The sequence below is a fragment of the Anastrepha obliqua genome, chromosome 3, assembly GCF_027943255.1.
Source record: "Anastrepha obliqua isolate idAnaObli1 chromosome 3, idAnaObli1_1.0, whole genome shotgun sequence".
In the NCBI taxonomy this organism is placed as follows: Eukaryota; Metazoa; Arthropoda; class Insecta; order Diptera; family Tephritidae; genus Anastrepha; species Anastrepha obliqua.
The window spans coordinates 93,818,681-93,845,327 of record NC_072894.1 but is presented as its reverse complement, the minus strand read 5'-3'; the positions used below and the strand labels follow the sequence as shown (position 1 = coordinate 93,845,327).

Sequence of the window (26,647 nt, the reverse complement as noted above, 5' to 3'; positions counted from 1 at the left end):
CCCGCATTTGCAATTTTCCCCCGGGGCCCGGAATTTTCCCCCGGGGCCCGGATATGCTCTCTACGGCCCTGTAGAGAATCGTCGAATAACAATTACATAAGCTGCTGAGGATATCGGCACATCGGCTGGCTCATATCATGCAATCTTTTCGGAAATTTTTTGCATGAAGCGTGTGGTAGCGCAGTTCGTTCCGAAATAGCTGAATTTTGACTTAAAATAACGTCGCATAAGCATCGCTCAGGAAATATTGAATGGCGTCAACGATGATCTAGATTTTCTTAAAAGGGTCATAACTGGCGACAAAACATGAGTATATGGCAATGACATCGAAACTAAAGCCCAATCGTCCCAATGGAAGAGTCTAGGAGAGCCAATAGTCGATAGGAGAAAATCGCCAAACACGCAAAACACTTGCCTTATTTATGCCTCCCTCAAACAAACTAAACATACTATATTGCTAAAACCGTGAACATATCGCACCCTAAATACAAAAGGGTCACAACTCAAAAGGTACTTCTGCTCAAATATGAACGAGACGTTATCAATAAAACGGTCCGCGGATGACATATGGCAAAAATAAATTTTTTGTTTTTTGGTAGGACTGTTATAAGCTTACGTGGCAAATTTCAGCGTGATATGTCACATAGTTTGTTTTCTGTGCTACTGTAAACAAGTCAAGCTCGACTGTGGAAAATTTTGAGTTGTGACCCTTTTGTATTTAGGGTGCGATATCTTCGAGACGAGTATACCAACATAAATGTACGTAATGTACGTAGTGTAAAGAATGTACGTAGCCCACGAAATTTGAAACCTTCACTTTTTTGAACAGACCTCGTATGTATAATTTTTTTTTTATCAGAAGCTATCAGAAATAAAAAATTGATTAAAACAATCAAGAAGCCTTAATATGTTAGATTACAGGTTGGAATTTTTTCTATATTACGGTCATATTGTTTTAACTTGAACATTCAAAATAAAGCGCAGTTAGTCATACTAAAGAAGTCGATGAGGATGAATTAATAAACCAGTTTAATACGATTTTCTTACGTTTAATTTTGTTATATATATTATATATATATATTATATTATATATATATTATATTATATATATATTGTTATAAAATGTAATTTATATTTACTTATAATGTGAAAACTCCATTTTTTTGTTTACGTCTTTGCCTTTAATTTTCAAGAAGTACATTCGGCTTGGAGAAAGTATATTTTTTCATGCACAAAATTATAAAAGAAGTAAACCCATTTTACAACCCTGATAAATATATTTGACCTATCTACCTAAATTTTTCTCGCATTATATTCGTTGCGCTCTTATGCAACTCTCTTAATACCGGTTTGTATATATTTAACATGTTCCATGTATTTAACAGCTCTGTATTATTCTGCACTTACCCTGTCCGCCAACTGCATTCATGGATTGAGCGCCTACACCACTGCCGGCTACATTATCATACAATGAAGTGCTGCTGGTGGCATTTGCCATCGCCTTCTGCTGTCCACCAACATCGACATCGGTTATGCGAGAGCCTACAGAGCGTGGCAAAGTGGATGAACCTGCAAAATGTGAATGAGGTGTGATGAGATTGCGATGGCGAAGTATGTTCGTATGTATGGTTATATGTATGTATGTATGCATGTATGTATGTATGTATGTATGTATATATGTATGTAGTATGTATGAAGGAATGAGAAGGCGTTCAACGCTTTTTGTTATGGTAGTAGTGGAGTGGATACACAGTAATTCATAGCATTGGTAGGGGGTTAGTGGGAATGATAACTATGGGTATACATAAGTGTCCGAGAATTTTATTGGATTTTAGACGGATATTGGTTTGTTAGAATAAAGTGGTATGAAAGTAGAAAAATAAATAAAAGATAGGTGATAATAGTGTTATGTGGGCAGAACAATGTAGTATAAGTCGTTGTATGAGCGGATGTATAAGTATGTACAAAATTGTTCATATATACATATATCTATGTATATATAAAGTGTATACTCAGCCACAAGAATAATTGATAAAATATAAGTGTGAAAGTGTATGTGCAACTCGTCCTGTAGTAGTATGCCCAAATATGCATGTACTCGTCTCTGCGTCTCTGTACGAAGTAGGAAAAGTCCTTGTAATTTTTTCGTACGATTTTTTTTACACAATACTTCCTATTTAATTGACCAGCTTTTAGCAATTAAAGTAGCTAATAATTGAAAATTAAAATTATATAAAATTAATGGAAATAATAATTTACTATTCAAGTCTAAAAAAAGTTAGTTTCAGATTAAATAAAATATTAATTTTAATAAGAAAATTTGTTACATCAAAATTGTGAAAATAAATTTAAGGTTTTTTTTTAATCCTGAAAAGATTTGAAAAACTGGTTAAGACTTAAGTTAAAAGATTTAAATTGATTTAGACTTGGAAAACAAAAAACAATGGGAAATTCTTTAATTTTTAATTATCATTTAAAGTAAAGGCGAACCTAACCGCCGTCATGAAAATCATCAACCAGAAAAGCTTTTATTAGTTATTGTATATTTTTATTATTTACCTGTCAGAGAATTGCAGCTAAGATATAATTTTGGTAAAATGGGACTTGTAGCAGAATTGGACTGCAAATTTTGTTAAAAAATGTCTGGTGTGACTGCCCACGGTTCATAAGTCATAGACTCTTACACACTGAATTTAAAATATGAAACAAAGTGCTAACTTTCTAAACAGCTTTTTTAATATACCTCCGAGTAAGAGTTAAAATAATAATAGTTTCAAGCCAGTTTTCAAATTTCCAGACCCAATTATTGAGATAAAAGCAATATTGTCATTTTGCTGTAAGATTTTCACAATTTAAAAAAACAATTTAAAAAAGCAATGCAGAAATCACCACAATGCACAGCGATACCCATGAACAGTAACTCATTAGATTATAATGTGGTTTTACTTTTACTGATAGAGCCATAATACTTTGTTGCCAATAGTTGCTAAAATGTACGTATTTATATCTTTCTTTTTCTTTCACAATTTGAACATTCTTTACCTTTGATATCCTACTAAGTCCCTCTGCTAACTTCATATACATTACTTTTATGTGTACTTCAACTATGTTGTTATTAAGAATAAACAAATAAATAATAAAAAATACAACATTTATAAAAATTAATTGAAAACCTTGACGCTGTTTTTCTCAACACTTTGCTTTTCTGGATTATGACACTCTTGCCGCAAATTAGTGAAGCTTTTATAAAAAATATTTAATACTATGCCAATTTTTTTATTAAAACTTGCAGATAATTTGTTGATACGTAATATGTTTCGCGTTGTAATTTGAATTTGGCGTATAGGATTTGAGCTTTGGCAACTCTAATTCAAAAATAGCATGAAAAAGAATTCCCATGCATGTAAAAAGCATTTAAGGGGACCCGGTGGTATAGAAATTTCAAAAAATCGGTTTTTAGAATTTGAATTTAGAATATACTGTGGAATTTTTATGCGGAAATTATAGCTTCTAAGCCCATTACCTAGATAGAGAGCGGTCCGCGTGCTCCTGTACCTCAAACTTTAAGCTCATTTATCTAAAAACTACTTTTTTAGGCCTGGTGTTGAAAAGAAAAAAAAACTATTCAACCGAATTGCCTAAAATATTAATATGTTGTTCAAAACATCACTGGCTATCGCCCGTACTAGATTCATATTATTATTTCAATGATTTCATATGTTTTTATTAAAAAACTGAAAATACCCGATTTTTAGCATGTCAAATTCAAAACAGCGCCATTTTGTCAAATTTGTTTTTTTTTTTGTTCTAGTAGCGGGACATAGCTAATTAATAATTTTTTTGGTTTTTGTGTTTCAGATAAATAGAAAAGCTTAAATGGACAACACCGTTCAGGTCCAATTTTTCGGGAGGGTCGTCTGCAGCGCCATTTTTTAAATTATTAAATTTAAAAAATTTTTTTTCTTTCATTTTTCAATGTCAAAGAAGTTAAATAAAAAGCCTAATAATTTAAATATTGTTTTTAATTTTTTTTTATTGTAAAAAAGTTGCTGGAAATATCCTAAATTTTCGAACTCTAGACCACCGGATCCCATAACACAATATTAAACACCAAAAATTTAATAGTATTGTATAACACCTGAACGTCCATGTGTTCAGTACACATAGCCTACATGACTTTTATTAAGATGCCGATTGTGCACCTGGAAGTCACATGTTTAGTTAAACTCAAGCCGTTTATTTCCTGTAATATTAAAACTGAAAAAAAAACGTAGGTACACTTATTAAATGAAGAAAAAGCTGTACTTTATTAAAATATGGATTTTTTGTCTTGATTTCGAAGGAACTATTATGATTTCAAAAAAATACTTCTAAAAAAAATTAATAAGAAATTCCAAGATAAATTGTAGTCATTTTTTGTGTCATTTTTATAAAATTAAACATCCACAATGACATCCACATATATAATACATACAACGGATCAAAATATATAATAAAATTGCGAAATGAAATATATGCGTCGGCAAACGCTTTATACAACACAATAAAACAATCACGCTTGTGAAAAAGAGAAGTACCAGCCTTTTAGAGAGCCAAGTTTCCCCATTATTTATAAGCAGATTTAATAATAAAACAAAAAAGAAAAATATATAATCGCATATTGGGTTCTACACCCAAGGTGTTAATTTTAAATATGGAAACATCCCTATAATTACGGTATAGAGCCTACGTAAGAGTCATTGGTACTGGTAAGATTTTCCAATTAAATTCTGAAAAGCCTTGAAATCTGGTATGTTCGGAATTGAATTCATCTCGTTTCGTTTCGTTTTATATAGCCAATTTTATTTCGCCCAGAGGTAGAAAAACACCCAGCATATTCAGCAATTCAATGGAAAAATAAATTTAAATATTCAACCATAATAGTTTGTTTATGTAATTTCAAAAACTCAAAAAAAAAAAATATATAAACGTAGCTGATCATTACTCCTTTCGTATTTCATTTTAACTAAGTGTCTATGTGTATGTTCTTGTCTGTGCCTACATGCAATTTACAGTACTTGTCCGGATTAACAATTAGTGATTGGAACTTTAGTTCAACTAACAGAGTTTTGAGAGTGGCAGTAGGTAGTAGTAGTTGTAGTGGGAGTAGTAGTAGTAGTTGTGGATCCTCACCTCGTACTCTGGGATCGGTCCGGAGACGGGCATACTGTTCGGCCGACATGCAGGTGCATTGTGGTTCGCTCCGTACGCGCGATGGCGAGGCCGGTGTGCTCAGCGGCTTTCGTTTGGCTTTGATTTTCCCCTTGCCGGGTGGGTCCAATTTCAGCGAGTAACTTGACGAGGCCTTTCGTGAAAATTTGAAAGAAGGCGACTGTAAAACGTCGCACTATCATTAGGTTAGTTGGTTGGGATTTACAAGGTTCTGTGTATGCGGTTTGCTTATTTTTTTTTTGTTTTTGTTGCTTTTAATTTTTATTTTATTTCAAATTATAATTTCTTTTATCAATGTTCTCTAAATTTCCATTGCATTATTGAAAGTTAACCTTAGCACAACTACATGCCCATTGCTTATTAAATTTTGCTTTGGTGCTTTACTTTGAAAATCTATTCTTTCGATATCAATCGAAAACTAATCACCTAAGGTATTTTGAATTGAGGCAAAACATCGTGAAAATATTATAACAGTATCTTGCTGGATTGTGTTTACTTATTTGCTTGTGTATATGTGTGCGTTTCTCAATTATTATTGTAGATAAAATTGAAAAGTATTGCAACAAGTTGATGCTCGGAAAAAATGCCTTGTGCTTATTTCATATATGTACATAGATAAGTATTTTAACGTAAAGACAAATAAAGATATTCATTGAGAAAAATTTATTGCCAAAGTCACGACGAAACACACAATCTGGACTCATTTGCATTGCAATTGGAAGAGTACAAGAACACAGTGAAACGGAAATATGAAAGGGGCACAGTGAAAGATATATTCAGTACAACGGCACAACTAGAGCTTGAAAGAGCGACAGAGAAGTAGGCAGAGTAAGTAAAGTGAAATGTGAGATTATTTAGAAAGGTGTACTAAGCGCTCATAAGTAAAGTAGAAAAGCAATATCAAAATAATTAGGTATGTAAAAGAATTTTGTTTTGTTGTTTGTAAGTTTCTTCTGTTTCACGTTTTCTTTGCATTCGTTTTAGATTCATAGTCATTTCTTTGAGTAGTGGAAGCGCTTAACATTTATGTATCATATATACAAAAATGTTAAAATTTGTGCCTCTACAGTTTTAGGACCACAAATGTTTTGTGAATGTGTCTACATATTTTATGTTAGTATATTAGTATATACATATACTAATTTGGGTGTGTGTGCTTTCTATTCAATTTTAATTATTGAATATTATTTTATTAATGAACGAGGTTGGACATAATTTAAATTTAGAAAGAAGTAGTTTTCTAAAATCAAAATGTTCATTGGAAATTATTAAATTCACTAAAATATAAGCATATTTATTCTGTTATCTCTGTTTTCATATTATAAATTGTATAACATTTCTGAGCTAATCTAGCATAAACTACACAGAATACCTTAGAGTTTTTCAACTAACTACAGAATTTCTAGTACAAAATAAATTCGTAAATGTGCATTTTGATTTTAGTTTTATTCAAAGATATCGGGTATTTGAACCACATTTAATTCTGTTAGATTACTTTATCTTATGCAAGCTAAGTTAATAATTTTTAATATTTTTTAGCAGTTTACCTAATTTTTTTAATGAATAACTCGTTGAAGAGAAACGCTTGTTTTAGTTGAAACCCGTTTTTATATAGGTTTTTAAGAGTTACTTTAATGATATATATAATATATCGCTATGTACTATGTAAGCATATAAGAAACCAGATTTTTAGGGCTATATGTAAGTAGATAAGCAAGTTAATTATTTAAGATCTGAAAAAGCACATTTATCGGCATTGTCCCATTGTACGAGAATTTCTTACTTTTCCAACGCTAACTAAAACCTCGTTCACTTTATATATACATTAAATTGTATTTTTATTTTTTATTATTTATCAATTACTATAGAGTGGTAAGCCCTGGCAGCTAGTACTCCTTGTTTTGTATTTAGATATATGCATTTTTGGAATATCCAATGTATGTATAATAAAAAAAAACATATATGTGCAGGTTTATAGAGAGAGGGAGAAAGCACTTAGTTAGTTAGTAAGCATGAGCGGATTTATACTCGTTTGTTAGCTGACTTCATTTCCATATTCAAAATATTTTTTTTTACATCTTCAACTATAGTAATAAGTGATTATTCTATGATATTTTAAAATTTCGTAAAAAAGAGAAACCAGCATTTTCCCCATCTCTCTGCTGACTTAAGTCCGCCAATTACGACTGCTTATTTGGTCCAGATCAGACCTCCTACAGAGCTTAGAGAGTAATTGAATTATGAAATATTATAACCTATCAATAAAAAAGATAGTTTCGTTTCGACCATCATATTAACCACCTGACTTTTAAACGGATTATTGATCTTGTTTTGTGGTCGAGTTTAATTGAGAAGCAATAAAAACGATATGAGCTATTTATTCCTTTAAAGCCTAACTGAACTTCGTTTTAACACTCGAACAAATTGAAATTTTTGTCGAGAGATTTTTAAAAGCTGCGCATATGATTTTGATGCTCCTAAACTAAATTTTTAGATGTCTCAGTGAAGAAATTTTACATCTTATACAGCAACCGATACCAAAATTCGGACACTCAAAAATCAAGCCAATTTGCACACCAGAAATCTATGCTGAGATTAATTTTAAAAATAAAAATATATTCATATGTATCCTAGCTGCTAATTTTGCTATTTTCCAAGTTTTTAATAGCCTTCAATTAGTTTATTTTTAATGTAATATTTTAGCTGCTTGCAAATATAAACTAATTTGAGGAAACATTACAATCTTACTAAATTTAACTTTCACGCTAATTTCACGAAAGATGTAGTTTTCGCAACGTAAAATTTGACCTTGTTACTCTCACTCACTTTTTATGGTTTGGCTTTTTCCACTTTCTTCACGACCTACCAATCTCACCAAAAATTATGACAAAAATATTGACTCTATCAAAAACTTGACTGCTGCACAAGTGTTCGGATTTCAGTGCCGCTACTACATAAAAACTGGCTAAGTAAATTGAATATCATCGACGGGGAAGTATTTTACACATCTATTCGCTCTCGGCTTTCTTTGTTTTTAATAATTGTCTTTACTCATATGTATGTCATCTAACAATATAACTATTAAAAACTTAACTAAGTAGGTATTAGTAAAATTTTGGTAGCAAAGCCTTTCGGTAGTTTTGATTTTATTTAGCTACTAATAAATAAGGGAACGAAGCTGAAACATGTCGTTAAAACGTTTCATTTTAAATTACGTTGTGAGGTTTACATCTCGGTGGACAGCTAGAATACATGGATATACCGGGTGGTCCAAATAGTGGGCCCCTCTGATTTTTCGTGCTGACTGTTTCGGCTGTTAACCAGTATAACAACTCCGATACATGAATTAGTCTCCAAAACGTCAAAAAATATTGAAAACTTAGCGCCTCAAAGTGAATACTGTGTTGCTCAAAGTGTGACTTTATTGAAGAAATGTTTGTGAAGAAACCCGTCTTACATTCCCTGGAATGTCACAAATAAAATGTTGCACATCTGGCGCTTTTTCGAGTAGTATTTACATTAATTCATTTTTTTTTTCAAATGGAAACGCCAATACGGTAACAGAGCCATCTTTTTGAGGGCTAAAGTAGAAAGCAAAAAGTAAAATTATCTGTGATTGGATGATCTGTGAGCAGGATGAAGCAAATATCTTGCGCGCAAAGCTCCACAATCATGTCATCGGCCGGCTAGGCTCCGTTTCAAAGCTAATATTTCATCCCGATAGACTTTTGTTTTTTAGACAATCGTTAAAGATCGATTGTGCAATGATCTAAAACATCCTTAGCATGAAAATTCGGCCGAGCCACTCATGAGGTACTAACAGAAATCGTTTACAAGGCCTTGAAAAATCGAGTTGCTAAAATACAAATTAGTGTGCTGTAATTTAAGAGTATGTTAAATGTTCTTCAAAAGTCATAAAAGATTATTTAGTTTTGTTCATTTTATTTTAATTTTGACACTTTATCAGAATATATACGGAGTGGGCCATATAGCGTTTGCTTTTTGAACCACCTATTTTTTTGAGAATGGTAACACAAATGACATGTCAAATGTATTCATAATTTACTTAAAGGTTTGACATTTACGAAATGGGACGCTATACGCTTGAACAAAATTGGGAAATATTGAAAACCTATTTCCAAAGTGGTCAGTCTTCTTCTTCTTTTCTGATGAAGCTCATTTTCACATCGGTGGCTAGGCAATAAGCAAAATTGTCGGATTTGGGGCTCAGAAAATCCACACGTTACTGTAGAGAAGCAAATGCATCTACAACGAGTCACTATTTGGTGCGGTTTTTGGTCTGGCGGCATCATCGGGCCATTTGTTTTCGAAAATGGGCGAGCAGCCGCGGTTACAGTAAATAGCGAGCGTTACCGTGACATGCTCAACGAGTTGTTTCCAAAAATTCAAGAGAATGACATGACCGACATTTGGTTTCAACAGGAAGGTGCAACTTGTCACACTGCCAAAGTTACACTCGAACTTTTGGCTATCGTTTTTGAGAACCGAAAAATCACCCGAAATTCCGATATCAATTGGCCGCCTCGGAGCTGTGATTTAAGGACTATTAGGACTATTTTTTGAGGGGATCCGTTAAGGACAAATGCTATGCGAATAATCCAGAGACGATTGATGCTTTAAAACACGAAATTGAAGTTGCCATTCATGTAATTGGAGCCCAAGCAATCGAAAATGTGCTTAAAAATGGGGTTGATCGAATGGCCTACTGTAAAGCCAGTCGTGGCAGTCATTTGAACGATATTATTTTTCATTCATAAATGACAATGTTTAATCTTCAAAATAAAAAAAAAGTTTGAAACAAAATTGATTAGTTTTTTTTTTTATAGCGGATTCAAAAAGCAAATTTTACATGGCCCACCCTATAGATAGGTAGATAATAAATAGATACATATATTTAAATGTATCAGAAGCAACTGAATTTAACAAAAATATATGTAGACATATCTAGTATATTTATTATATTGGTGGACTTTTGAAAAAGCAATGTGTTTTACTTCAGTAATTTAAGGATAATTTAATATATACTGGTCTTTCTTTTATTAAAATTGATTAAGCTAATTGAACGTCAATGGTTTTGTAAACAAGTTCAAAGATATTATCAAACGTCAGAGCGTTCGGTTTTGCATCTCTGTTCCCACTGTTTGGTGCTATATGAAACACTACTTTTATTCACGGAGGCTAGCCGAAGCAACTTTTGTTCGTTTTATTTATTAGCAACTATGTATTGAGGAATGATGTAAAACAGTTAGCAAATGTTAACATAGATTCGCGCACTGTTAGCTAGCCGATCACAGTCGATTGTTGTAGACATAAAGCCGAGGCGTTTCAATACATTCTACGTTCGTTCTACGCGAATGGCCGAACTTCTCTAAAATATTATAATTCCCCAACTGTCATTAGACATTCTAAAGCAGAGGCAATTTAGCCGGCTCATTATTAACAACGTATTATTAGAATATAAAAACTAAATGTTCACCTCGCAGTGTCCGCTCATTGTGTACAACACAGTGTTCAAATTACCTTCTATTTCGTTTTCTATTGTAAAATTGTTGATTCAAAGTGATTCAAAGCTGCAGCACTATTAAAACTACCTACATATATTTTTCAACATCTAAAGGAACTAAACGCATTGTTCCATGATATCTATTCTGCACTTTACACGGATATGTGTAACTTATGTAAGAAGATTGTTGCCTCCATTACTACCTATTTATTATAATATATACTGTTTCCTAGCATACTTACGGATATAATATTTTAAGAAACTTAAGTAGCCCAATTAGGTGTTTGTTCTCTTATCTTCAGTTAATAGATTTTTATTACTTCTCTTATACAATTATGAATGCATTAAATGTAAAAATATATGCACACCTTTTTTCAAAAATTCTCTTACAAAAATATATGCGCGTGTATTTCTTTTTATGTTAACTATGCTTTCAATCCTGAAGAGTTCGGAACATTCCCATTTTTCTATATTCATGTTTATTGTAATTTTTCTTTCTTTCTTTTAAACAGTATTTTCTACGGAGCTTTCTTAATAACCTGCTTATAATACAGAGTTTTTCAAGTTCGAGCTTATTTTTCAAATTTAAATTAAACTCCTTCAGATTTTGAATGAAAATCCATTACCTATTTATTGATATATATAAAGGGTGGTTAAATTTCAAGGGCTGATGTAGAATGTGAACCACACCTAAACGTCAACGACACCGTTGGACTCCTTTCTTTGGGGTTATTTTAAAGAAAAGGTGTACGTCGATAAGCCAGTAACAATTCAAGGGCTAAAAGATGAGATAATTCAGCACATTAACGGGATAGAACCTCAATTATGCCTCAGCATCATCGAAAATTTACACCAACGGATGGAGGTGTGCCGTTGAGGCCGCGGCAGCTATTTGGCCAATATTTTGTTCCACACGTAATTGAGCTATACCAGTATTATCATAATAAAGAGAAATGATAAAAATTTTCTAAAAAAATTGTATTTATTCAAAATCAATACCGGCCCTTAAAACTCAACCACCCTTTAGATAAGGAACTATTTGCGTTTGGTGGTCTTTGGAGGTGTGCCGCCGAGGCCGTGGCGGCCATTTGGCCGATATTTTGTTCCATATATAATTGAGCTACACCAGTATTATCATAATGAAGAGAAATGACAATAATTTCCTAAAAAAATTGTATTTTATTCCAAATCTATACCGGCCCTTAAAACTTAACCACCCTTTATAAAAGGGTCTACGATTTAAAAATGATAAATGACATTCTACAAATACACCCCGTGTGCACGCTTAGAGATTTTCGGTGAAACTTTAAGTGAAGCAACTTATCTCGAGTAGTAATTGAGAGAGCAGAAAAGTAATCATTCAAAAGAAATGAAAATAAAAGAAATTTCGTTTATAAAAATCTTAATAAACAGCATCTTAAGTGAGATACTTTTCGAGAAACTGCTAGTCCTTAGACCAAAGGCAGAAATATAGGCCCGATGAACATACACGGGGAACAGCTCTTTCTCATTGATTTGCTGAGTGGCACCAAGACTGTGCTATTGCGAAATCTTTTTTTTTTAATTACTTTTTGTCATCTAACTAATATATTTACATTCCGAATATGAACTAAATACGATTTTTCTAAATTTATCTCGAGGTGATGCTGTACCTCGTGTAGCAGCTTGTAGTTTATGTCGAGTCTGGATGTCTAAGGATTACTCAAAACAAATCGAAAACGGATATCATTTGTTGTGCTAGGGATGCCACTTAATTGAAATATGTTGATGTTTTTCTATCATTTAACTTACAACAGAGATATATATTTTGAGTTTAACGGATGGATGAACGTGCACTGGTGTGTTTAGACTTGATCTGAATTTTTTAAATACACTTTGTCATTCCGGGATCAATTGAACTACTTTAATGATTCAAAAAATATAAAAATTTTCGGAACAGCAATTTTTGACAGATTCTTCATTTACGTTCTTAATTTTATTAATGGTTCTATAGCTGTGGTATGAAATCAAAATCACTTAAGAATTTTTAAATATACGAATATTGTAACAGCTGCCGAAACGCTGAATAAAGTGCTCGAACTTGAAATATAGTTTGTAGGTACCCTGTACAAAGTATCTATATGTATATATATGTGTGTATAGTTATAATATATGTATATTAGGGTGGGTCATTTTGCATAGAACTATTTTCCTCGACTTCGTTCCTAGCAGATTCGGATACTACAGTATTATACAAAAAAGTTCTAAGAAAAAAATCCATTAGAACATAACTCTGAAGGCAATTTCTAGCCCCTTAAAATACAGGTCCTCCTGAAAGCAAAAATAATCTAAAACCACAATAACTGTAAATTCGTTGTTAATTAATATAAAAAATAATAGTAATTATTAAAAAAAATTCTTGAAATCCTGAAAAATTTATTTATTTTCGTTTTTGCAAAAATAATACATTATTAAAAAATTATATATAATTTACCCTTTAGCGCCATCATTGCGTTCTTTAAATCAAAAATATATATAAGAAATAAATTATTTGCACCAAAAGCTCCCAAGTACATATTTGTTTTAAAAAAATAACGTTCATAATACTATGGTTTTAGTTATTTATAATAGAAAGATTCATTCTTATATTAGCTTCGTATTAATTAAAATTAAAATAAATAGCTTCTTTTAAAATTTGGGCAAGCTCGAAATGAACTTTACAGATTTACTCTAGTAGTATTTTTTTCTTATAATTTTTTATATAATCCGCATCTGCTAGAAACCTTGCCAAGAAGACTTTACCCGCTCTAATGTATGTGTATGTACATATTAACCGTTCTTCTATAACTTTTTTAACTCCTTCCAGCAATTACAGACGTCAATAACAACGTATCATATTTTTAAACTGAAACTGGTTGATCATTTAACTCAATTGTTTTATGGGGAATTATGTGAAGTCATAAGTTTATTGAAGTAATGAAACCTAATATTCGTGTTTTAGGGAAATAATGTCGAAATAAAGTGGCTAAAATTTCAGTTCATTGGATGTACTCGTACATGGTGTTGCAGCGGGGTCATGGTGTATAAATAGAATAAGAATAATTTATGGTAAGCAATTAATTTTACAATTCAAGTTTCCTATCTTGACCAATCATTCTTTTGTTTTCAATTCCAGTTTAAAGATGGTACACGCTTATTGAAATTTATTAAAATATGCCGTTTTCTGCTACATACATACATACATATTCGGAATTGTATGGTGTTCCTATAATTTATGCCAAGTATTCCAAACCCAATTACTATTTGGTTGTTAAAAATTCTAATCAAACTGAAAACCGAATACGAGTTTTATCGAACTTCAGTCCTGCCTGAGTTTAGAATCTATTTTTTCTACACCTAAAATAAGTTTATAATCAAATGTGTGTGTCGTGTGTTGGTGTTGACTCCTTTGTTTGGTGTTATTGATTTATTAATTGTTATTGTAATTCAACTTTTTTCGTGGAATATTTTTAATTATTGAAATTTATGTTGTTAACTGTTTAATTTGCTTTTTAGTTAGTTGTTTATTTTAATATTATATAGGTATAGTATTTTAAAAAACCGCCAGTGGAGTTTTTTTTTGTTCAAAAAAGCGGAAATGGAATATTGTGGGACTTGTGATTGTGTGTGAGAGAGCACACATTGAGAGAATCGAGCGACTGGCTTGAAGCAACAGCCGAACTTCAGGACTCGTCATCGGGCATAGGATGTATGGGATAGGAGAGGGTGTTATAGTAAAGGATACGTGCGATTGTTTTAAATCGTTTTGCATTTTTCTTTTGCATTTCATTTTGCAGCGTCGGCGTATACGATTTGGTAGGATAATTTGAAATTTCAAGTATTTCATAATGATTTCGTCATAATTATTCCGAACGCGTTACCGTAAAATGCAATCGATTATTGAAATGATTTCAAGTTATGCATAAGTAATTACAATAAGTGAGAAATATATTTTAATACATAGGTTTGAGTTTATATACATAAATTTTTAATAATTCAAAGTTTGATTTGAACAAATATATTTAAAGTTATAATAAAAATTACATTGAGCAAGAGCGAGTAAGGTGAGTGGAAGAGTGGGTGAGCAGATGTGTGAAGCGAATTTGGGTAAAGTATGTTGAGTGATTTTTTTTTTTTTAGTTTTGTGAGAATTAAATGCGAAAATGCGAATTATGAATGAGGGTTAACAATTTTTCGAAAATGATGAAAGGAGAAGAGAAGAAGAATGAAAGAATACAATATAAATATATATAATTTAGTGTTTATTCGGTTTGGAAAACAATTTATTTACAAAATAAACTATTTTTTATTTTCAACATTTACAAACATATAAAATTACTTAAACATAAAGATAATTTGGAAGTTGTTCTGACAATAATTAATTTAATTATATAACACGTTCGAAGGACCGCAGAAAAATTCACAAAAATGGCAATGATGGAATTTTGGTTTTTAACAAACATTTAGTGAAAGGGGGGTAGACAACACAGAAAAAATATATCGAATTACGGTACGAGTATAAATGCGAAAACTTAGTAAGATACTGTTGAGAAATAGAAGCGATTGACAATCTTCGAAGAAGGTGGGTGCAGTAAACAATAACGGCATGTTTTATGCAACTGAAAAACGTCTTTGTGTGAAGGGATCAAAAAACGTACCGATAGAAAGGAAATATATTTTGAGTTTAGTACAAAAAAATTATGGATATGTGCGCGGAGAGATATACAGCTGTAAAAATTTTACTTGAGCCATTTTTGAAGCGTATTTTTGTAATTGAGGCCGCTGTAAGGCGCAGTGAACTATTTCGTTATTACATACATACTTGTATTTAAAACGGGTGATTTTTTAGCTATTATCTTTTTAAACAGTTGGTTTAAAAAGCTGATGCACGTTTCGTGTTTTTTTTTTTTTTCACTGTCAAACATCTTCAGTTTGGTCTATAATTTAACCATGAATCGTCTTACAAACGAACAGCGCTTGCAAATCGTTGAATTTTATTATAAAAATGCGTGTTCTGTTAAGAAAGTTTATCGCGCGCTTCTTTCATTTTATGGCCAGTTTAATCGGCCCACTGAAGCGGCTATTCGAGCTATTGTGACTAAATTTAGAACCAAATTTACATTATTGGACATCAAATCACCAACACGATAACTGAAGAAAATATCACAGCTGTATCGGCCAGTGTTAACGATGACCATCAATTATCGATTCGTCGCCGTTCGGAGCAATTGGGCCTCTGTTACTCAACAACGTGGAAAATTTTGCGAAAGGATTTAGGTGTGAAGCCTTTCAAAATACCTACCACAACGCAGAATTTTTGTTGAATGTACTTTTGGAAAGTTGGCCGAAGATCCACTTTTTTATCGAAATATTGTGTTCAGCGACGAAGCTCATTTTTGGATAAATAGGTACGTATACGCAGAATTGTCGATTTTGGAGTGAAGATCAGCCAGAAGAATTGCAAGAGCTTCCAATGTATCCAGAAAAGGTCACAGTTTGGTGCGGTTTATGGGCTGGAGGTATCATTGGATCGTACTTCTTCAAAGATGCTGCGCATCGTAACGTAACTGTGAATTGTGAGTGCTGTCGCGAAATGATATCCAACTTGTTTTGCCCAAAATGCAAGAGCTTGACTTGCATGGCATGTGGTTTCAGCAAGACGGTGCCATAAGCCACACAGCACGCGTAACAATGGACTTGTTGAGAGACGAGTTCGGTGAACATTTTAATTTCCCGTTCGGGACCTGTCAATTGGCCACCCAGATCGTGCGATATAACGCCTTTAGATTATTTTTTGTGGGGCTATGTTAAAGCTCATGTCTATTCAGATGAGCCTGCTTCAATTAACGCTTTGGAAGACAACATTAAAGCATTTATATGTGAGATTCATTGGAAAGAGTATGCCGAAACATTGGAAAGATTATGCTAAAATTGGATTAAGCGGATGGACCATTTGAAGCGCAGTCGCGGTCAACTTTTGCATGAAATAATCTTCAAACATTAAATTATATGGACTGTATTATCGATTTAAATAAAAATTTCGTGCATTTTTCTGAATTTTACTTGTGTTTTTTTTTTGAAAAACTTTCCTATAACTCTTAAAAAAACACCCTTTATAAAATTGGCGCGTACACCCTTTTTGGGTGTGTGACCGAGCTCCTCCTCCTATTTGTGGCGTGCGTCTTAATGTTGTTCCACAAATGGAGGGACCTACAGTTTCAAGCCGACTCCGAACGGCAGATATTTTTTATGAGTAGCTTTTTATTATTACATTTTCATATTGCATATGTAACTTCTTGTAGTGAGAAAATTCGTAAAAAACAATTTGTACCTGTCAACTGGGGATTGAAATTGTACAACAACAGTATTGCAAATGTTTTTCTTTCAAAATTAAAATTTAGCTATGGAAGTTGAAAGTCTAAAAGGTGCTTTTAGGGTTTCCGTGTATATGAAATAGATACAATAAACATGCCAGATCTATTTAAACAACGAGGGATACATGAAAATGTGATACCAGAAAATTAAGCACAAAGAATGAGTAAGATTTATGCAATAATACTAAACCGCAATGACACAGTTCCTTTTTATGGTTGGTTAAGTAAAGAACCCATTTTGTGGAAAATTGTGTGAAACAAATAGGAATGATTAAAAGATTTACAAGAACTTACAAAAGGAAAATATGAAATTATATATAATTAGGGAAAGACAAGATACATGGAGTTATACTAACGTATTTCTTTACAATGTAAGATACCTGAAAATGGCGAAAATAAAAAAACAAATATTGTGATTAATAGATTTATGACGAAGCTCTGTTTATAAGTAATACATAAATATTATGATAGGTTCTCAATGAGACTGGGGCCACACAGTCCATAAAAAACAAACACTTTCGCATAGACAAATATTCAAATGGGCTTTGAGAATACTGTGGAAAACGAGCTATTTTATTGCACTAAAATAATATTTTAAAGCGCCGATTATTAAAATTTGTATCGGCTGATGATAACTAACGCATTGACGTCCATTATTCGTCAAGACAATTTGAAAAAGGTTTTTGGCAAAGTTTAATATAAAGTATCATAGTTTTGCGAAGTTAATGTCTTAAAATTGTTTAAGCCGATAATTTAAGTGGATAGGAGGTATTAGGTGGGTAGGTGGCAGTGGCAGTCGGTCTTTAAACCAAGTCTAAGTGGCCGTTAGCGATCGATTGTGACACCACTGCAGCTGCGACTTGACTTTAAATCATTGTGTTTTAAATGCAAGCCCATTGATCTGGCTGGTATGGACTCTTAAGGTTGATAATTGTGCTCAGATTGCTCGCATGGAAAGAAAAATTTTAAGAAAGATCTTTGGCCCAATAAGAATGGATGATGGTACCTATAGAATCCGATTGAACTCGGAACTGAACGATCTAAATGAGAACGAGACAGCTGTGCGTTTTGTTAAAGCGCAGCGCAGCGCATAAGATCGCTAGGTCATGTGATCCGTATGCCTGTTGACTGTACCGTGAAGAAAGCCTTGACAGGAAAGCTAATGGGCGTAAAGGCCAAAGGCAGACCGAGGAACCGTTGGATAGACACAATGGAACACAATCTTAAGAAGCTGGGAATACGTAACCACGAAGCAACAGCTCAAGATAGACCGCTTTGGAGGATCATTTTGAAGGAAGCTGTGACGCACCCCGCGTTGTAACGCTATGAAAGAAGAAGACATTGATCTGGCATGCCACGTAGGGCAGTGATGAAAAGATTACTGACATACTTTTCCAGTTCTCGATTCTTGTAGCTTCTGCAGTAATCAAAATGAGAGAAGTTTTTCCTCAACCGATTGAGTAATGCCTTTGACTCCCTGACAACCCATTCTGGCCAAATTGTTTTTTTTTTTTTGTAGCCTTACGTGTTGGTTGTGTGGGGGTGTCGCTATTCTAATAACTTGGAAAATAACGGCCACGCAGAGTTTCGCCTAAGTGATTTAGTAACACCATACCGATTTCTGTCAAATGGGCCTTATATGCAATAAATATAATAATAAAAATGGAAATCATTTTTTTTCTAGGGTGACCAGTGAATGGACAGGATTTTTTTTTTCTAATCTTGACAACGGCATGGCTATGATTAGCATTTTTTCTCTTATTTTTTCAAGTATATTTCAATCTCCTAAAGCGAATATCGCTGAGGCAATGTACGTTAGTGCCAGAAATGGTCAATAAAATCTTGAAAAATTAAAACATATAACTTTATGATAATAATCTCGGAAAACGACATTAAATTCCGAAAATTAGAAGTTTCTCGAGTTGTGTAACTTCAAACTACAAATATAAAAATATTATTAGTTTTTTACTCGCCAGGTATGAAAAACGAAAATCTGCATCGGATCGTTACAGATTATGAAAAGTGGAAATATTTTGAGAATATCAAATGAAGATATTCATATATAAAAAGTAAGCCTAAGTTTGTGATCGCAACACTATGCGGAACGTGTTGCAACGGTAGTAAGAGGGAAATTTCCCAATACACTTTGTGAAATCATGCAGGATTTACTGAGCATGGTTGAAAACTGGTCAAAAGCAAATGGGCTAAGCGTCAACCCTAACAAAACTGAACTCATTTTATTTACTAGGAAACATATAATTCCTGAAATAACTCCTCCCCTTGTAAGTGGTACGGCACTGTCATTTAGTAACCACTACATAGGTTTAATATTGGACAGAAAACTCAGATGAAAGTCAAATGTCGAAGATGGAGTAAAAAGAGCAACAATAGCACTCTACTCTCGTAAAAAGTTAATAGGACTAAGTTGGCAATCGTACATTGGCTTTACACAGCGATAGTAAGACAAATCCTAACATACGGTATACTGTGGCAGCCATTTTGTTTTGGTGACATCTGTCAAATCTTTTGTTTATTATTCAGTTGTTTACGCCAAATCATCATGGCAAGTTACACGATTGAACAGCACGTTCAAATGATAAAATTTTATTATCAAAATAAGTGTTCATTAACGCAAACGATGCGCGCATTGCGCCCCTTTTTTCGGTAGACGTGGTGGCCCTTCCAAGTTCTTATGGCCCATATTGAACCATATGGACCTAGACGACATGTGGTTCCAGCAGGAGGGCGCTACGTGCCACACAGCAAGCGCCATTTTATTCCATTTCAACATCTGCCCGCCCTTATTAAAAAACCCTATATATTAAAAATACCATGGTACATGTAAAAGGAGTGACCAGTCCTTGCATCTGCGGAGCCCTTAGGACTACACTCACAGAGGCACTAAATATTATGCTCAACCTATTACCAATACAGCAATTCGGTAAACAAACTGCTCTCAGATTAAGATAAATTGATCTACTCAGGACGAACCGTAGAGGGGACTCTTCAATTTTAGAAAAATTCCCCTGCATTCCTGGTACATGATAGGCGTATTAACTGGTCATAGTTTAGTAGGCAACCACGCCAGAAAGTTAGGACTCCCATACTACGATTTCTACAGAAGCTGTTTTAACACAGAAGAAGAGGAAACAGTCAGAGACACCTTTTATGTCAGTGTGAAGACTTAGCCAGAAGAGGGCTTCGCACTCTTGGAACTGCTTTTTTAACTGATGTAGCGGACATAGCGCATCTCAAACTACCCAAGCTTTGCTCATTTATTAAGGCTTCCAGATGGTTTAGAAAGGAACCCACAGGGTAAAGATAAATTCCAGTGGTATCACAATGGATCTACGACAGGTCTAAGTGTGTCGTTGTGACAGCCACCCTACCTACATAAGACTAAGTTCATTGTGAACCTACTACCTAAATCAGAGCATTACATAATTGAAATAAACAGTGACTTTCTCGCTCAAAGCGATTTTCCTTGATGATATTACGTCATCGTTTCGAGCAAAGCATGCCACAGAAATCGGAGAGGTGGATAGTTGGTAAGCACTGCCCCTATTAGCTTAGTCCCTAAATCTTCGTATATGGGATATAGCAAAACTTTGCATGAAAATGTTGGTAAATGATCTGTTGACTGGTTTGGCATCAAAAACGAAACCTTTTTTTTATTATTTTTGGGGCATGCACAATTACATTACTGCAAGCAAAATAGTTTTACCCTTTTCGAATATATTTATTGTGAAATACTTTTTTTGCAAAACCTTCGGTTTCAAAGACGTGTCTGATAACTAATTGTGGACCGACAAGTTTGACTAGGACGAAATCATCATATGGCTCAGTCTTGGGCATAATGCACTAAATCGAGATTTGCACTACCACTACTTCTTTAGATAGTACATTTCAAATTTCACTGTTACTATACGGCTAGTGAATTTTTAGTCCAACTGTCACTAAATGAATAGTGATAGTGAAAGGCCCGGTGCACTTAAAATTGTCCAACTACGATATGTCTCGGCACGTAATTAAGTTGTGTAGAAGTAGTTGAGAGTCACTATAAACATCTACATTCCAGCCTCTCATTTATTATTCTAAGGCCATAAGGACTGATCTAGCAGACTGAGGCATTCTAATCAAGAGAAAAGTTTTTCCCACACGCATTTCATTCACAATCGGCCCTTCTGTCGATCAAGCCGGAAGAAAGAAATTGACCACTTGCAATAGAATTGAATAGTAAATGGTATTCCATCAAAGTACACAGCCTTTTTCAAATCAAACAAAAAAATTAAATGATCCATATTGTAGCTTTACTGCCGTAAATATGAATGGGGTGGGGCATTAGTGATTTATTTTTGAAAATCTTAAGAATTGCACAAAAATCAATATTCATTTATACGAAAGAGCCAATATTTCTATTATTTATGAAATACTACTTCATTATTGTTGCTTTCGCAGTAGATCACTCTAGTAATCCAGTTTTCCAAGAACGTGGGGACGTTTTCTAGCTCTACTTATGAACGTCTCGTGCTCACCTTAAGGGTCTCAATCGTAAAACGATTGTTCGCATAACGTCGGCTCCTCTCAACTTCCCACAAAAAAAGTCTAACGGTGTCAAATCGCAGCTTCGATTAGCTAACTTGACGCTCAAAATTTTCGATTATGGCTGAATGGTATTACTCGTCATTCTGCAGAAACCAAGGACATGGACTTCTTCAATCCTCAAGCACAAAAAATAACATTTCATGCCACTGTGAGCTCACCAACGACATGGAAATTGCGTTTCTAACAGCACTTCAAAGCAAAATGAGCCAATGGAATCACCGCTCCAAAATCCGCACCGCGCTGTCACTCTCTGAGGATGCATTTGGCTCCTCGGCAATCACGTGCGGTATTCTGATCCCAAGGTGTGGCAGTTTTGCTTATTAACATAGCTGCTGGCATGAAAAAACGCTTAGTCAGAAAGATAACTTTTTTTGACTTATTTTCGATAAACGCACTGCTTTGGCTGCATGACATTGACTTTGGAAGTAAGTTTGCAACATAGCCAAGGTAATTCAAGCCACAGAGATATGATACTGAAATTTTTTCAAGATTTCTCGTGGGAACAAAACTATATGGACCCTGTATTAAACAAACACTTTTGAATCGATTCATTTAAATATTGAAGTTTTTGGCCATGAATAAATAGCCGCCTTTTGCCCTAGAAGCATCGTAGCGTTATAACTCTTAACCATCAAACGAAGTATACGATTTATAAGATCGTTTTTAATGGTGATAAAATGTTGAAAATTTCTACCACACAACTTTGCAGAGAGGTCCTAAGAAAGGTGTTCCACAGTATTACAATGCTAGCAATATGCGGCATGGGGGATGAGTTGATATGAAGATATCGAAATTTTCGCAATGCCAAACTAAATTAATGGATTTGAAGGAATACATGAAAGGTCACAGCAACGACTATAGCATGAATCATGATTTCGATAAATTTTTAAAGGAAATAAGCTTTTTTATACGCATATATAATAAATAGAATATTACAAATACTTCAAAGAAATGACAGTGATTCAATGAACAACTCAATATTACGAGTAACTGCCATTAAATTAGCTGTTAAATTAGTTAGTAAAATATTTTTCATAACGGGCATATATTATATTTAAAATAGTTTAAAACAAGCCACTTGTCAATGAGCCCTTTTGAATGAATTTTTTAAAAATTCCAATTCATAATTACTAATGTTTGAAAAAAATTACAAATTTAAAACGCTCATCCGCATTAATTTTGCATAGTTTCCATTTGTTTAATTTTTAGTACTTATTTTTAAAATTTACATATCTCTTTTTAATTTTGCATTTTTTAATTTTGCACTGAACCTTGTCGGACGCACGTAAAAGCAAAGCAAACATCATCAGGATTTTGGACAGCTGCTGTCGCTCTTCTGCATAAGCACAAGCACACACACATATACAAGTATAGGCGAATAAAAACCCTACACAGAAAATCAGAACCAATCGGCAAAAACTCTAATTCATAAACTGGTATTGGATAGTAGAGGTGAAACTATTTCGAGAGTGGCTAAAATTGTACCAGTTGCAATATGCCAACTTCCCGTTCCATGCAAAACAAATATTCTTGCTGTTTTTAATGCTGTTATGTTTGTAAATAATAATATTTAATAATTTGTTACATTTAATTATAGATTAAACAAAAATTTCTAAATGTACCTATATATGTAAATTTTAAAAGTAAAATAGCAAGAAATTTAAAGAAAGGAAACAATTTGATATCATATTTAAGTGATAATAAAAAAGTGTTTGTGGAACATTCCTTTATCAATTTTTATTTACTTCTTCAACCTGACCAAATTTAGTGATTTCTTATTTTGGTCTATACTGGACTGGTTCAGTTACTGGCATAAGCGTAATAGTTCTTTAGCTGGTATGCTGATGATACACAGACTTACAACCAACATTTAGGTAGAACATCGCCATGTTGAAAATACCAGTTGCAGGTATTAAAATGCAACGCAAATTGGTGCAAAATTCATTCAAAACTAGCAGTCTTGCCTGCAGGGAATGCATACACCTTTACGTACGTATACGCGTGCAGACCTGTGCTGATGCAAGCGACTCGAATAATTCTGTATTCATTTGAAATACAATTCGCTTTGGTTTTAGCTGTCGGCCTTGCTAATCCGCATGAGAATACTTACACAACATTCTCGAAATTGTTTTGCATCAATAGGTGAAGTGAAATTGAGCCCCCACGTATCATTGGTCATCGGATCCTTCCAGTACACAAAGCATTCTGATGCTTGTCCAATGCGCGTTCCTGAAAATGTTTAAGATAATTATTTGTAGAAATATAAACAAGCATGCGGTTATTACTATTATTATTACTATTATATTTAATGAAAACTTATAACCGCAAAAATTTACTAAATAAATAATGTACTATTCTACCTTTTAAATAAATTTGTTATTATTGGGGGAGGATTGATGTTCTGAATGTCTTCTTCTGTGAGTAATTGATTAATCCTGTCTCAAGCTATGTAACTTAAAGCCCCCACAAGTTTTTTTGACTGTTTTGTGTTTGGTGTAGTCAGTAAAGGTGTAGTTACTGCAACGTGTTCCACCGCTACATTATGAAGAGTATCGGCAAATATGCGCCCGAAAATTCTACCTGAAAGTTTAGCGGCTAACAGAAGGTTTCAAGACCGGAGCATTTTACTGTAAGAACAAAAAAGGCGATCTGGTGACAGGCACCCAGAGCATACTTAAGGTATGGAAGGAACACTTCTAGAACTTTCTGACTAGCGACAACAATAGATGTCACAAAGAATGTAAAAATTCTGATCCTGATAAGATTGTCGTTCCGCTACCTGACCATGGCGAGGTGCGAATAGTGATAACGCGACTAAAGCACAACAAAGCCGGGTGCGCCGACGGACTGCCGGCTGAGCTATTCAAACATGGCGGCGAGGAGCTGATTGGGTGCATGCATCAGCTTTTATGCCAAATATGGTCGGATCAATGCATGCCTGTCGATTGGAATTTATGTGTGCTCTGCCCAATCCGTAAGTAGTATGATCCTGCAATCTGTGCCAGCTAAAGCTGTCTAGTTTTCTAAATATTGCGGAATTGGTCTTTAGAAAAGCTTCTAATACTGAAACCCTGCATCGGCCAACTAATTGGTCCTGGAAAACTGATCAATCTTGAGAAATTCCCTTAAAAGGAAAATCAGCACACACCATTACCTCACCGATTTGAGTTCGCATTAAATAACAGCAATATGCCAATATGTTTCAATTTGGTAGCCCCGCAATACTGATACGGCTATATAAAATAGCATTGTTAAACACTGGTACTGCTAGTTCCTAACCAAGTCTCAAACGGGATGACTCTACGTCGTGTGACTACTACTTTGTGCATCATTTATTAACATAAGATGATGTAAGATTTTATCGACATTATCAACCTTAACAACCGCGCAGTTTGTTCTGCCTTTTGTAAGCTAGATAAAGAAGCAAAGCGTGTAGGTCTGGTGACGAACTCGTACATCGGCGCCAATGCCAGTCCTGACAGTGAAGGCTTTGAAATAGTAAAAAACTGTGTCTACACAGGAACCATTAACTCCAATAATAACATAAGACTTGAAATCCAACGGAGAATCTCTTTTTCCAACAAGTGCTAAGTAGGCAATTAAGTTGTAAATTCATTTCTCGACGAACAACACTAACACTTTATAAGTCTTCCATCATCGCCTTGCTGTTGTTGTGTCGTACGGGGTGCCTTAACATACAGGACATATGCTTGGTATGTCGGGGCCAATTCTGGATAAGTAGGAGTTTATCCTGCTACAATATCCGGAACGTAATTGTGCCAATCTTACGCTGGTCACACGGGGAAGCTGGAGCTCTTCATCTGCTGTAGGTGGGGGTTGAACTCCGATTACGGCATTCGGTGGTCGGTAGCTTAAGAACATGGTAATGGACTCCGGATGAATGCCGTTTATGGTCTGTCTAAACCCTGTCTAATCCTGCAGTTGTCTGCTCGTTTTGTCCTGGATCTCGTCGACGTAATTGAGGAGGTGTCCGTTGACGTGCCTGGGAGCCGGCTTTGGCTGAAGCAGGTGTTTGCATGGGTGAAACCTGCAATAGCACCGAAGAAAAAACTGTTTGCTGAGCAGTTTGTTGTGCTCCTGTACAGGTAGCATCTATGCCTCGTTCTGAAGGTGTTTGAAAGAGTACATCAGAAAGCAATTCGTCGCTGTCCGGACTGCAGTGTTTTGGCAAGCCTAGAGCTTTATTCAATGCGTGTCACTAGTTCCGGGCGGTCAGACAGGCGCAGCATAGTTAAGAACCGGCTGGCCAATTGCCTTAAATATCGATAGCAACATTTCTTTTTCCTTGCCCCAAGTGCTGCCGGCAAGCGATTTAAGGACTTTGTTGCGATTTTGGACTTTAGTGGCAATTGCGGTTGTCTGCGCAGAGAAGACCAGCAAACTGTCGAAGGCTATAAGCAAAATTTTGGAATTGTTAACAGTCTGAATGGGTGTGTCATCGACTTTTACCTTGAGCTGCAGTTTGACCTTCTTTGTCCAGGTGGTAAAGAGGGTTGCCGTGGACTTTGTGGGGGAACGTTGTAGATTCCTCGTAGTCAAAAGGCAAGAAAGAAAGATCGGTGAGGTAATCGTTCACTTTGGCACACAGGTCATCAATGTCATTGCCCAACGCCACTATCGTGCAATCGTCAGACTAGCCCTAGACTAGTCGTAAACTAGCTTTGTCTAGTCAACCGTTAATCACCCATCATCGCCTTCTTATTGTATGGCGCAGAAACTTGTATGTTAGCAACATCCGATGAGAAGTCCCGCGGAATGTTAAAGAAAAAGATTCCTCAGACAATTTTTGGACCTTTATATGTTGGCGCCGCTGAGTATCACATGGAATAATGAGCTGCAGAAGCGTTACAGAGGCATAGACTTGGTGCAGAGTATAAAGATCAAGTAGCTCATG

At 34.5% G+C, this 26,647-nt stretch overlaps 1 protein-coding gene across 1 annotated transcript in view; it reads right to left on the bottom strand.

The window, feature by feature from the left end:
* Nucleotides 1-26,647, bottom strand: part of LOC129242115 (protein still life, isoform SIF type 1-like) — a 125,045-nt gene that overhangs the window by 95,757 nt on the left and 2,641 nt on the right. Inside the window, exons 4-6 of the mRNA XM_054878673.1 lie at nt 23,843-23,961; nt 5,173-5,386; nt 1,408-1,569 (exon numbers count right to left, since the gene is read on the bottom strand). Coding sequence (XP_054734648.1) covers nt 1,408-1,569; nt 5,173-5,386; nt 23,843-23,961 — 495 coding nt within the window. The remainder of the gene's footprint in view (nt 1-1,407; nt 1,570-5,172; nt 5,387-23,842; nt 23,962-26,647) is intronic.